The 14,245-nt window shown below is 43.6% G+C and overlaps 1 protein-coding gene across 1 annotated transcript; it reads right to left on the reverse strand.

Annotated features, from left to right (window-relative positions):
* Positions 1-770: 770 nt before the first annotated feature.
* Positions 771-3,670, reverse strand: ZNF671 (zinc finger protein 671). The gene is given in 10 exon segments (XM_070388001.1): positions 771-835; positions 838-1,032; positions 1,035-1,280; positions 1,283-1,571; positions 1,573-1,684; positions 1,686-1,732; positions 1,734-1,856; positions 1,858-2,003; positions 2,786-2,935; positions 3,538-3,670. Coding segments are annotated over 10 exon segments (1,407 nt in total). The 5' UTR covers positions 3,572-3,670.
* Between the last annotated feature and the right edge of the window lie 10,575 nt (positions 3,671-14,245).

Raw genomic sequence — 14,245 nt, forward strand, 5'->3', positions numbered from 1 at the left:
TTCCGATAAAGGTTAGTTAACCAGAAAACTTGTTTTTTTTAAGAGAAATTATTTTAAAGTTTGGCAGCATCCTTCGAAAGTGTTAGATAAAGTTGCATTCCTATAGGGCAAAGGTGCAGTGGGCTTACAACAAGGAAAGAATTTATTACCGTAAGGGTCTAAAGTTGTTAATACCAAGGCCACTACTTATTTTTTCTATATACCAACTATATTAATTAATATACTCCCAAGGACACAATACAGGGGATGTGGCAACTTGGCAGCAAGCATTGGCTCAACAATGAAATCTTCTACTAGTTCTATTCTGATGATTTCTAACTCCCTGAGAGGCTCTATACTATTTGAATATCTTAAGCTTCCCGTGCCTCTCGCGGTTGGGAGGCTGTAAACAATCGTATGCGTAGCTGTAGGAGTCCGGGTGAACCTGGCACATCTTTGGCACTCAGGAGTCTTTATGGTCCAACTTTGGTCTTTGGGAAAAGGCTTTCCTGCTTCCCTGGTGGTGAAGAATCTGCCTTCCAATGCAGTAGATATGGGTTCGATCCCTGGGTTGGGAAGATCCCCTGGAGGAGAACATAGCAACCCACTCCAATATTCTTTCTGGGAAACTCCATGGTCCATGGGGTTGCAAAGAGTCAGACACAGCTTAGTGACTAGAGAACAACAAAGGCTTTCCTATGTCTGCTGTACTCATAGGCACTGCCAGGAATTCTCAAGTGCACAGTAAGCTGGGAGCATTGGCTAAGAGATCTCCCACATTGCCTGCACTCTCACGGTTCTTCTCCAGTATGAGTCCTCTGGTGGAGAACAAGCATGCATTTGCAGTTGAATTCTTCCCGTAGTCACTGCAAACATAAGCTCTTGCTCCCATGTGAACCTTCCAGTGCTGAGTAAGGTTCGGCCTTTGAGCAAAGGCCTTCCCACACCTGCTACACTCATAAAGCTTTTCTCCAGAATGAACCTTCTGGTGCTGAATGAGTTTAGAGATGCAACTGAAGGCTTTCCCACATTTCCTGCACTTGTAGTCACTGTGTGGACTTGCCAGTGTACATTAAGGTGGGAGCTTTGGCTGAAGGTCTTCCCACATTCGCTGCACTCATAGGGCTTTTCTCCAGTGTGAGTTCTCTGGTGCAGAATCAGTGTGTGTTTGCAGTTGAACACTTTCCCACATTCACTGCACATGTATGGCCTTGCTCCTGTGTGAACCTCCTGGTGTTGAATGAGGTTTGACTTGCTGCTAAAGAATTTTCTGCAGGTATTGCACTGAAAGAGCCTTTCTCTGTGTGAACTCGCCTGTGTTCAAGCAGGCCAGAGACCTGTCTGAAAAATTTCATGCATTCATTGCATCTGTAAGGCCTTTCACCGGTGTGTATGGTCTGATGTTTGAAAAGGTCACAGCTTTGGCTGAAGAATTTCCCACACTTGCTGCACACATGAGGTCTCTCTCCAGTGTGGATTCTCTGGTGTCGAGCAAGTGTGTGTTTCTAGGTGAATGCTTTCCCATATTCACTGCATTTTTTAATCTTCTGTCCAGTACCAAGGGCTCCCCCACACCTAGTGCTCATGTGGGGGCTTCATTCTGTCATGAGACACCCAATGCTGAAGGTCAGAGGTGGCTGGCATGTGCATTCTGCCTTCACCGCATTCATAGATCTGCTCCATCACACAGATTCTGTAGCTTTTCAGAGTCCCTGGTCTCATCCTTCCTGAAGAATTTCTCTCCATTGTGCTGTGGAGAATTTCTCTCCACTGTGTTTCTGGTGCTGATGGAGGTCTGCACTGAACCAGAACTGTCTCCCATAGGCCTCACACTTGTGTGGCTTCTGCCTGGCCTTCCCCTCCTGGTTATTCAGTAGGATGAAAGATGTCTTTTGATACTGGGCCAGACATGTCATATGGCTGGGTCTTCAGACCTGCCACAGGAGTCCTAAATGGTGACATTCCTTCTAAAGAAACAGTCTGCTCGGAGGAAGCAGCCTCAGCCTCCACTCCATGGCAATGATCTGCAACCAGCGGAATGCCTGATGAGACACATGTTGACTTTCAGGGAGGGGACAACCCCACCATAAACATATCTGACACACCCAGGGTAAGTCCATGGGACTATTCACAGGAGAGTGAGGTGGGACAGGTTGGGGAAGGGGTTGCTGTGCAGTGTGGGGCCTCTGAATGTCAAAGAGTGGGGGAGGCCTCCTGACAGCAAGGACATGAGTACAGGGTTCAACAAACAGCTTCCAGGAGGAGGTTGGTTATTGGGGAAGGTGAGTGCTAGGGAGAAAGGCATGTCAAGGTCCAGAAAACTCCAGTTACAAGTGAGTAGCTGGTGTTCAAAGATGACTGAAGCATATGTGCACCTCTCATGAGACATGCACTGCAGGCCAATGCTGTAGACGAATGCAGACTGAGCAGTAAGGAGCATCTCCCAGTAAGGGAGATGCTAGGGTCCAGAAGTCAGACTAGAAGTAAGTCACAGTGCCCAGAATATGGGGAAGAATAGGTAGATTTGCTGTGTGGCCACGTGTGTGCATGCTCAGTCACTTCAGTCATGTCCAACTATTTGTGACCCCATGGACTACAGCCCACCAGGCTCCTCTATCCATGGGACTTCCTAGGCAAGAATACTGGAGTGGGTTGCCATGCCCTTTTCTTGGCAATCTTCCCAACCCAGGGATTAAACCTGTGTCTCCTGCAGTGCAAGTGGATTTTTTAAATGCAGAGCTACCTACATAAGACTTGAAATCAAACACTGGCTAGAACAGTTGATATTTCTGTATTTGAACCCAACTTTGACATCCCACTCTTCTCTGTGTCCACACACCACGTTCCATATGAGGCTCTTTCTCTGTGGCTGGAGTCATCTCCACCTGGGCAGGCATACAGGGCTCCTCCCTCTGCTCCAGCTACATGATGAAGTGTCATCTGGTGGGTATGATTCCTAAGGCAAACCCAGGACAGGTGAGTACAGGCTCAGAGGAACCCATCTTGTGACAGACTACCAGTTAAAAAATAATAATTATCACTGGGACTTTCTGATGGTCCAGTGGTTAAGACTCTGCGCTTCCAATGCAGGGGCTCAGGTTTGATCCCTGGTGGGGGAACTAAGATCCCACATGCTGCACTGCATGCTCAAAATAATAATAATAATAATTATGAAAAGAACTGTGAAGGAACCATCCAGAGTCTCCATTAAGTAGTGACTATATGAGTGCTTGAAACTCTGATAGGATGGAGTTTCAGAAAAATGTCACCTGGAACAAGGGGCCAGAATCTTGGGCACAGAGGTGTCATAACTCTGGACAGATTCATCAGCCCAGAAAGCAACTATAATTAATGGGCTCCACTGGGCCAACCATGCCTTGTGATCCCTTAAACCTCGGCTTGTGTGGCTTTGGGGCTGCTCAGTAAGAAGTGAGGACATGCCACAGAGCTCAGCCCTGGCATCTCCTCCAGGAGACACAGCAAGAAAGCAGTGTGGGAAGGACAGGGTGGACCCTGGGGAAAAGGAAAAAAGAGATGGGGTTGGTGTGAGGGCCTTACCCAGGGAGGCTAAAAGTGCCAAGATCTCCAGCATCACATTCCCATACAGGAGCCTCTGGGCCTCACCAAGGAGCCTCCATTCTTCCAGGGAGAAGCACACCAACACATCCTCAGACGGGACACAAGGTCCATGAGAATTACCTCCACTGAGCATCCCCACGCTGCCCACCCATAGCAATGTCCTGCTCCCTCATGTCCCCAGGTTGCCAGGTCACAGGAGTACCAGGCACTGGCACCGCTGGACCTCGCTGTCTCCTGACCACCCCCAGCGAGCACTGTATCAGCCCACAGCAACGATGAGTGGGTTGGGAGATAGATGCCATCTAAAGTCCATGCCTGGGCTTTCCTGGTGGCTCAGTGGTAAAGGAGCCACCTGCCAATGCAGGACACAGAGATTCCATCCCTAATCCAGGAAGAGCCCACATGCCATGGAGCAATTAAGCCCTGTGCCACAACTACTGAAGCCCTTGTGCTCAGAGTCAATGCTCTGCAACAAGCGAAGACACTGCAACGAGAAGCCCTTGTGCCACAACTAGAGAAAGCCCAAGTGTCAGTGAAGACCCAACACAGCCAAACAAACAAGTAAGTAAAATTAAAAAAAAAAAAAAGAGTCTGTGCCTGGCCCAGTTCCCCTTGGGAACCCTGTAACATACTTCCTGGACATAATTCCTAAATCTGGGCTCACTCTTTCTACTTACGGCTCCAATGACAGGGACCATCAGTTAACACTCCCTCCTCGCATGCACTTTGCTCTTCAGATTGTGGCTCCCTCACATCTTGAGCTACCTACCCCCAGGCTTCTGTCCCACACCACAGATGTCACACTGGGCTCCCCACAGGTCACCCTGCACACAGCACGGAGAGAGCACTTGGCAATGCAACCAGGCTGCCATCTTGTCGCAAACCTCCAATGGCCCCCACTGCCAAAGCCCCCATTCCTGGTCTAAAGGCCCTGCAAGCTGGTCCTTTCCTTTCTTCAAATCCCGGGTACCCAGAACCTCATGCACCCCTCACTTACTCTCAGCCCGCTTCCATTTCTCAGTGTACATTGTGTTAGTTTCCCTATCACTGCCGGAACAGGTGGCTTAAATCAACACAAGTTTATCATCTTACATCTGGAGGGTGTAAATCCAAAATGGGCAAAGGTTCCAGGAATTAGAAAAGGGAGGTCATTGTGCTGTTTATCACACACATGTTGCCCCCACAACGGTCACAATATTTCTACACCTGATTCTCTGAATATTAACTTGACAACAGACTTCCCCATTTCACTGGCTGGCATTTGCATCCTTTCAGCAGCTAAACCAAGAAGTTTGGGTTCTCTCGCCTCGACTTTCCTCTCTCATAATCCACTCCAGAAAATAAAGCCAGCTTTAGTAAAAGTACAGCTTGAATGCCATGGAGCAGCTAAGCCTGTGTGACACACCTACGGAGCCTGTGCTTTAGAGCCCTAGCTCTGCAGCAAGAGCTCTGCAGTGAGAAGCCCATGCACCTCAACTACAGAGTAGCTCCACAGTAATGAAGACCCAGTGGAGTCAAAAGCAGATAAATAGAGTTAAAGTCACAGCCTAGAACCACAACTTCTTGTACCACTTTCACAGCAATCACCCCCGTGCAGCCCACCGACATTCATTCAGATGACTGCGATAGTCTCTGCCTCTGTGGTGTGACCACATATAAAACCAAAATTCTCAATGAGCGTATGGTTGCCAGGGGGCAAGGGAGAGTTAGGGAGTTTGGGATGGACACGTACATACTGAGACATTTTAAATGGATAACCAACAAAGACCTACTGTACTGCTCAATGTTATGTGGCAGCTTGGATGGGAGGGGAGCTGGGGGAGAATGTATACATGGATACATGGAGAATGTATGTATGTATGGCTAGATCCCTTTGCTGTTCACCTGAAACTATCACAACATTGTTAATTGGCTATGAAAAAGTGAAAGTGAAAGTGTTAATCACTCAGTCGTGTCTGATTCTTCGTGACCCCATTGACTATAGCCTGCCAGGCTCCTCTGTCCGTGGGATTCTCCCGGCAAGAATACTGAAGTGGATTGCCATTCCCTCCTCCAGGGAATCTTCCCGATGCAGGAATCGAACCTGAGTCTCCTGCATTAACATGCGGGTTCTTTACTGTCTGAGTCACCAGGAAAGCCCCTAACTGTTTATATCCCAATACAAAAAAACTTCAAAAAAAAAAAAAAAAACAAACCTAAAATTCTGGTCTATAACCTCTGCAGAAACTGAAACTAATTTATAGCCACTTCCAAATTAGGGTTCAATCAGCCCTCCTCCTCACTTGCCTGTGAACCTCAGCTTCAGGGATGTGAAGGTGCCCAACTCCCTTGTTATTACCAAGCTCTGAATAGGTGGCCTTCATTTATCTTGTGTGGATGGGCTTGCTTTATTCCCACACCTGCCCTGGCTCCAACTCCACCATGGCTCTGCCTCCTTTACGGTGTGTTCTCTATGCTGCCAGAGGCAGCCTGCTGAGACTTGCACCAAATTTCCCAGAGCTCCTGTCACCCTCAGAGTAGAGGTCAAGACTCTCAGCCAGCCATTTCAGGCCTGAACTCTGTCCCTCTGTTGTCTACCCCCCACAAGGAAAGAGACTAATGGTTCATTGTACACTCACAGCTCAGCCTCACCTCCAAGCACCTGAACATGCCTGGGATGCCTTTGATCCCTCACTTCTCTGGGTTCTGTGGGAATCTCTCCATGTAACTATGGCTTTGATTGAACCTGTCTCCTCAGGGAGGGCTTCCCAGGTGGTTCAGTGGTAAAGAATTCACTTGCCAATGCAGATGACATGGGTTTGACCCCTGGGTTGGGGAGATCCCCTGGAGAAGGAAATGACAAGCAATTCCAGTATTCTTGCTGGAAAATCCCATGGACAGAGGAGCCTGGTGGGCTACAGTCCATGAGGTCACAAAGAATCAGACACGGCTGAGCATGTCTCGCCCTAGGACGGAGGTGCTAGTCTCTTCTCCAGCATTCTGCACCCCCAGAGATGAGATGGGACTCTGGAAGCTCTGGTCCAAAGTGAATTGCTCACAGGAAAAGGCCGCTCTCCTGGGCCATGACTGGCAGAGAGGTGAAATACTGTGGCATCGAGAATTCTGGGTATTGTAGGCCCCAGTTTGCCTCCAGTCGCAGAAGGGAAGCCCCTGGTCAGAAGGAGGGAGCAAACAAATCATTTATGGAGAGCCTCCTGTCTTCTTAGCCTGCCAGTTGCTCCCAAACCTCAGGCTGCATATCACACCTCAGAATCTCTGTAACCGTATGAGGCTGGTACCAAACCCAAGTTCAACTTCTTGCCACTGGAAAAAGCAGACAAACGTTGGTGGGAAAGGAAAAGTTGCTTTATTTAGGAGACCAGCAGTCTGGGAAGACGGTGGACTAATGTCCTAAGACCATCTCCAAGCTGCCGGTTAAGAGACAAAGGATTTAAAGGCTGTGTGAGGAAGTGGGCTGCAGCATGTGTGATCTGCTTGTGCTCAATTCTCAGATTTGTTGGCTTCAAGGTGAAATTTCAACAGGCCTGGGTCCATCTGCTTGTGGTCAGCAGTTTTCCCTCTGTGAGGGTCTGCTTCCTGTAAAATCTCCAGCAGGCATTCCATATCCTGAGTGAGACACGCTGATGTGGGCTGTTTTGGAGGTTCACAGACTGAAAAGACCAGCCTCTGAATTTTGGACCCAAGGCCAGCAGCTTCACCTCCATGATGTGGAATGAAAATTGAAGATAAAACCTCTCTTGCAGACCTCTGTGAAGTTGCTTAAATATTCCTCAAACATACGTGTCCATTCACTAAAACAGGACCATATCTTGGTGAGGTTGTGTTATTAAGTGCTTAAGCCAGTGCATGGTACACAATTAGTACTGGCTACATGGTCCTCATCATCAGGGACCTGGGCTCCCAGGCACCTGTGTGCTGGGAGGCGAGGCAAGGCTGCCTATGTGCAGTTCTGGGCAATGCCTATCAAAATCCACACACACACACCATGGACCTGTGAGGAGCCTTAACAGGAATGATTTAAAATTATATAGGGTGGCAGTGTGTACAATCTGTGCCATTTAAAATTCATTTAGGAAAAAAATAATCACACATACAGAAGGACGTCATCAATTTCAGGTAGCCAGTTGCATTAGGGGTATGTTCTTCTAGGCAAGATGATTCAAGATTTATAGTTTAAGAAATATTTTCCCTCAGGAGTATATTTTTTTGAAACAGGCAAGAGCAATTTTTTAACTGCACCCCAAGGCATGTGAGATACTAGTTCTCCAGCCAGAGATCAAACTCATGCCCCTGCATCAGAAGTGTGGGTCTTAACCACAGCTTAGGGTGGTAGCATAATTTTTCTATATCTTACTTTCAAATTCACAACCTTTGAACTTACACTAGAACCAATCATGTGTTTGGCTTCAAATTGGCAATGCAACCTACCACATGGTACCCAGTGTCTGACTTCAGGGCCTGTAACCCCATTATTGATTATGGTACATTAGCCAGAAAGCCTCACTTCTCTAAGCCTCTGTTTGCTCTTTTCTGAAAGCGGGAAACAACAGTATTCATAGCACATGGTTGTTGGGATTATTACCTGGAGAATTGCATGCCATCCTCTAGTCATTCTCCCAACAGTACTTCGAACCTTTCACACTGGAAGACCAGGAAATGACTCCTGACCATCCATACTCTCTTGAGTTGATTCAGAGGCTTTCAGGTGCTCGCTTCCTCCAGGAACCAGAACCTCACCCCCCACCAGCCTCCCTGCCCCTACTGTCCTCAGGTAAACTGGCCTTAGGTGGATATGCGTAGTAAATGAAAGCTCAGCTTTAATTCCCATGACTCAAGCTTACCAGGTTCAGTCTTCAACAGGACACCATCACTTGATACTGGAGTCCAAAGTGAGCACAAAACTCTCAGATGAGGAAAAAGTGAAATCAAATTCTATAAGAAGATTTGCTCCATTTATTTAGGTCGTCTTTAATTTCTCTGAGTGTCAGGGCACGTTCAGCTTTAAGGAATGCAATATGTTGCACTCTCCTTTGTGTGCCGTTTCTCAAGGATTCTCTATTCCTCATCAGTTCCTATTCTGGGGCGAGTAGAGCTGCATGCAGTTCTCAGGACTGACATCATGGGAACGAGTACCTGCTTGGATTCCTCCCTGTAACTCCCTTCAGTGACTCTTTTCAGTGTCAGCGACCTTGTATGTATTAGACTATCCATTTTGTTGCAACTGATGGAATTTCATTCTTTGTAATAGCTGATAATCATTTTACTAAAAGATATGTAAGCCTACATTTCTGCTAATAAAATACCTTTGCTCCACTAGAGACCTGGGTCCCCCGCGTCCTTCTTTCTGTCTTCATTCTCTTCAGAGCGTGGAAGCCTGACGAGCTCACTTTCTTGCCCAGGCTTTCAAGACCTCCTTGAGAGGATGCCCTGTGCCTTCGTGAGCGGTACAAGTCCTGTGCATGGGCTTTATTGGTTTTCTACGTAACCTGAGAGATATTGCTTGCTCTCTCTCCTGTTCCCTTCTTTTTCGTTGACTCCAGTCAACCAGGCCCCAGTCTGTAAAGAAGACCACATCTGAGCAGAAGTGTTTTTCTGTATTTCAGCTAAGCTTTGAAGTTTTCAGTAATACTGAAAAAGGTAATTTTGTAGTTTTCAATAAAATAACTGAGGAATGAATATAATCAAAGAATTTGCATATATTTAATTATATTTATTCCTAAGTATTTTACTTTTTATGCTATAGATTTAGAAATTTTAATTATTCAATTGTTTTCTACGTATTACTAATATATAGAACACAGTTCATTTACATCTATAACCCTCTGTCTACCATATACACACGTGTATTTACAAATATATATAAAAAGAACTGTACACAGGACTTTGCTACATTCAACTATGCTAGTGAGTTTTCTGCACCAAATGATATGTGATTTTTCTTCTTTAACCTGTTAATATGGTGGATAACATTCCTTGTTTTTCTCATATTAAATAAGTCCAACACCACTAAAAGAAATCTCTCTGGCTATGGTAGAAAATTCCTTTTATACATTGCTGAATTTTATTTGCTAATACTGTCTTAATGATATTTATATTTATTTTCATGAGATATGTGTATGCTCAGTTGCATTCGATTATTTGACCGTAGTCTGCCAGAATTTTTTTTAATGAGGTTGGTTCTAAAAATTTCAGATGTTTTAGAGTGTTCTTTACATTCTGTGTTCTCTAAAGAGTGCTGTATTTGGTATTCAGTTCTCATATGTCAATGGGTTTATCTTATCATATGCCTGATAATCACCTCAATTCCTTCTTCCACTGATTGCTCTTATTTTTGTTATTTAGGTTGGAGTTGTATTTCTTGTTCTAATTAATACAGTTTCCTTGTAGGTCCTGTGTGCTCATCCTTTGGCGGTTTTAGACACTGGAGATAATAGTCTTTTACTCTTTACATTTTAACTTTCATGAGCTTTGTGGAATAGAAACCTGCAATTCTAAAATAAATTATTCATCAATTTTCCACACAAAATATTTTGGTTTTTAGTGATACATTTAAATTGTTCTTGGGACTTCCCCAGCAGTCCAGTGGTTAAGATATCAGACTTCCAACATAGGGGGCATGGGTTTGATTTCTGGTCAGTGAACTAGGTCTCACATGCCATGTGGTACAGTAAAAAAAGAAAAAAAAAAAAGTTAAAAAAATTATTCTTGCCCGTTTAAAAAAGCTGTGCTCCTAATTTATCTTCTGTTGGTTTCCTTATTTCTTTTGCTTCCCTGGTGGCTCAGGTGGTAAAGATTCCGCCACAACGCAGGAGACCTGGGTCCGATCCCTGGGTCTAGAAGATTCCTTGGAGAAGAAAATGGCACCCACTCCAGTATTCTTGCTTGGAGAACCCCATGGACAGAGGAGCCTGGCAGGCTGGGACAGTCTATGGAGTTGCAAAGAGTCAGACACAACTGAGCGACTAACACACAATTTCTCTTACTCTTTGATACTTAATAGTTCTTATTTTAAAACTTACTGAAATTTACCTTATGCCCCCAGAGTTTTATTTAGCTTGGAGGAATGTACTATGTGTACCTGAAAAGAATGTGTATTCTGTTGTAGACTGAAGTAATGTCTTACATATATTTACTGAATCAGGATAGCTGATGATATTGGTCATGTCTTCTGTATCCTTATTATTTTCCTGCCTATTCTATTAATTATTGAGAGGAAAAAATTTTGAAAGCCTATTCTTAGGTACAAATACACTTAGCATTTATTTATTTATGGCCATTTGGCTTGCAAGATATTAGTTTGACCAGAGATCAAACCTGTGACCCTTGCAGTAAAAGCACAGAATTCTAACCACTGGAGTACCAGAAATCCCCAATTTAGCATTTTTAAATCTTCTTGATTAAATTACTTGTTTAATATTATAAAATTGCCATATGTTTTCTTTGGTCATATTATTTTTCCTTAAGTTTTTCTTATATTAAAATAACCTCTCCAACACTCTTTTGGTTAGTATTTGCATATTATTTCATTCCATTCCTTTTCACTTAAATTTATATTTGTAATTAAGGATTATTTATTATAGGTTGCATGGAGTTTGCCCAAGAATTTAATCATATGAAAAATCTCTCCCTATGATTTAAATATATGAGATATTTAAAGCAAAAAACTGAAAAATAATTGTAGGAACAAAAGTATAACTTATTCATTCACATCTATCTTCTTAGAGATAAATCAAACAAAGAATAAGCATATAGATGATATTAGTAATATAACATTCAGAAGATACACATTTATTTTGATTTTACACTGTTGAACGTTTGAAAAATCACATTCACTAAGGCAAAAATGAAGCCACGATGTAGGATGACAAGGTTTCTGAATTCTCTATGAACACATCCATATTTGTTTACTACAGCAGTGCAGTAATAAGATTTATAACAAGAAATACATATTTGGCCTTTGTCCAGGTTTCCAGCACAGAACTCATAAAACCTTAGGTCTTTCCTAAGGGAGGAGCCAAATCAAAAACAACACCCATTTGTGGATGTGACTGGTGATGGAAGTAAGTCCGATGCTGTAAAGAGCAATATTGCATAGGAACCTGGAATGTTAGGTCCATGAATCAATGCAAATTGGAAGTGGTCAAACAGGAGATAGCAAGAGTGAACATAGACATTTTAAGAATCAGGGAACTAAAATGGACTAGAGTGAGTGAATTTAACTCAAATGACCATTATATCTACTACTGTGGGCAAGAAACCCTTAGAGGAAATGGAGTAGGCATCCAATTTCCTGAAAAACAACTCTGGCAAACATCTTAATTGTTTAGGCTGTAATGCTTGAATGACATGAAGGCATTTTACAGCTCATTTATTTATTAAGCAAGTTATAGTTTAATGGGCTTCTCAGGTGGTGCTTCTCAGGCGGTAAAGAATCCACTTACCAGTGCAGGAGAGGCAAGAGAGGCGGGTTCAATCCCTGGGCGGAGAAGATGGCCTAGAGTAGGAAATGGCAACCCATTCCAGTATTCTTGCCTAGAAAATTCCATGGACAGAAGAGTCTGGTGACTGCAGGTCCATGAGGCTGCAAAGAGTCAGACACGACCGCAATGGAGCACATGGTTTAATAGATCTAACTGATGACTCCTCTCAAGTTTCAATAGTAGTTATGTGTTTTGTGCTTGTCTCAGGCTATTGATAACCAATGTCTCCTTTGCCTGTATCAACAGTGATTGTCCTACCCAGCAAGGAACACTCTTTTTAAAAATCCATATTATATACCTTATTCCTCAATATTCTTTTGCCCAATCATTCCAGGGCCAGGCTCCAGGCAACTAGATATCACTCCTGTACACCAAATCTTTCACCTGAGTTATTCGACTTTATTGTTTTTGTTTAGTTACTAAATGGTGTCCAACTCTTTGTGCCCCATGGGCTGTACCTGCATGGCTCCTCTGTCCATGAGATTTCCCAGGCAAGAATATTAGAATGGGTTGCCATTTCCTATTGAAATAGCCAATCTTAAGCTGTTTGCTCTGCCCTTGTCTTGCCTTTTCCTTGAGACCCTGTAAAGTATCTGGCCTAGACTTTCCCTCCCTTCTGAATGTAAGTTAAATAAGCAGGGTGACAATATATAGCTTTGTCATACTCTTTTCCCAATTTTGAACCATTCCATTGTTCCATGTCTGGTTCTAACTGTTGCTTCTCGACCTGCACACAGGTTTCTCAGGAGGCAGGTAAAGTGGTCTAGTATTCCCGTCTCTTTAAGAATTTTCCAGTTTGTTGTGATCCACACAGTCAAAGGCTTTAGTGTAGTAAATAAAGCAGAAATAGATGTTTTTCTGGAATTCCCTTGCTTTTTCTATGATCCAATGGATGACAGCAATTTGATCTCTGGCTTCTCTGTCTTTTCTAAATCCAACTAGAACATCTCAAAGTTCTTGGTTCACATACTGTTGAAGTCTAGCTTAAAAGATGTTTAGCATTACCTTGCTAGCTTGTGAAATGAATGCAACTGTGTGGTAGTTTTAACACTCTTTGAATTGCCTTTCTTTGGGATTGGAATGAAAACTGACCTTTTTTAGTACTGTGGCCACTGCTGAGCTTTCCAAATTTGCTGGCATATTGAGCGTAGCACTAACAGCGTCATCTTTTAGGATTTCAAATAGCTCAGCTGGAATTCCAGCACCTTAATAGATTTGTGAGCATCTCAAATTTTATTTCCTGGGAGCAGGCTGATCTTCATGGAGTATGAAATTACATCCTTCTCCTGCAGTTCACAAGAAGTAAAGCCCCTCAGTCCATCTAGGTAGGAGTATCACTTTCACATATTCCCCAGAGTAATGCATGGATGGAAAATTCTTTAAGAGATGGGAATACCAGACCACCTTACCTGCCTCCTGAGAAATCTGTATGCAGGTCAAGAAGCAACAGTTAGAACTGGACATGGAACAACAAACTGGTTCCAAATTGGGAAAGGAGTACATCAAAGCTGTATATTGTCACCCTGCTTATTTAACTTATATGCAGAAAACATCATGTGAAATGCTGGACTGGATGAAGCACAAGCTAGAATCAATATTTCCAGGAGAAATATCAATAACCTCATATACGCAGATGACACCACCTTTATGGCAGAAAGTGAAGAGGAACTAAAAAACCTCTTGATGAAAGTGAAAGAGGAGAGTGAAAAAGCTGGCTTAAAATTCAGCAGTCAAATAACTAAGATCATAGCATCCAGTCCCATCACTTCATGGTAAATAGATGGAGAAACAGTGGAAACAGTAACAGACTTTATTTTCTTGGGTTTCGAAATCACTGCAGATGGTGACTGCAGCCATGAAATTAAAAGACGCTTGCTCCTTGGAAGAAAAGCTATAACCAACCTAAACAGCATGTTGAAAAGCAGAGACATTACTTTACCAACAAAAGTCTGTCTAGTCAAAGCTATGGTTTTTCCAGTAGTCATATATGGATGTGAGATTTGGACCATAAAGAAAGTTGAGCGTCAAAGAATGGATGCTTTTGAACTGTGGTGTTGGAGAAGACTCTTTAAGAGTCCCTTGGACTGCAAGGAGGTCCAACCAGTTAATCCTAAAGGAAATCAGTCCTGAATATTCATTGGAAGGACTGATGCTGAAACTCCAACATTTTGGCCACCTGATGCAAAGAATTGGTTCACTGGAAAAGA

Source organism: Bos mutus, chromosome 18 (assembly GCF_027580195.1).
Source record: "Bos mutus isolate GX-2022 chromosome 18, NWIPB_WYAK_1.1, whole genome shotgun sequence".
Classification (NCBI taxonomy): Eukaryota; Metazoa; Chordata; class Mammalia; order Artiodactyla; family Bovidae; genus Bos; species Bos mutus.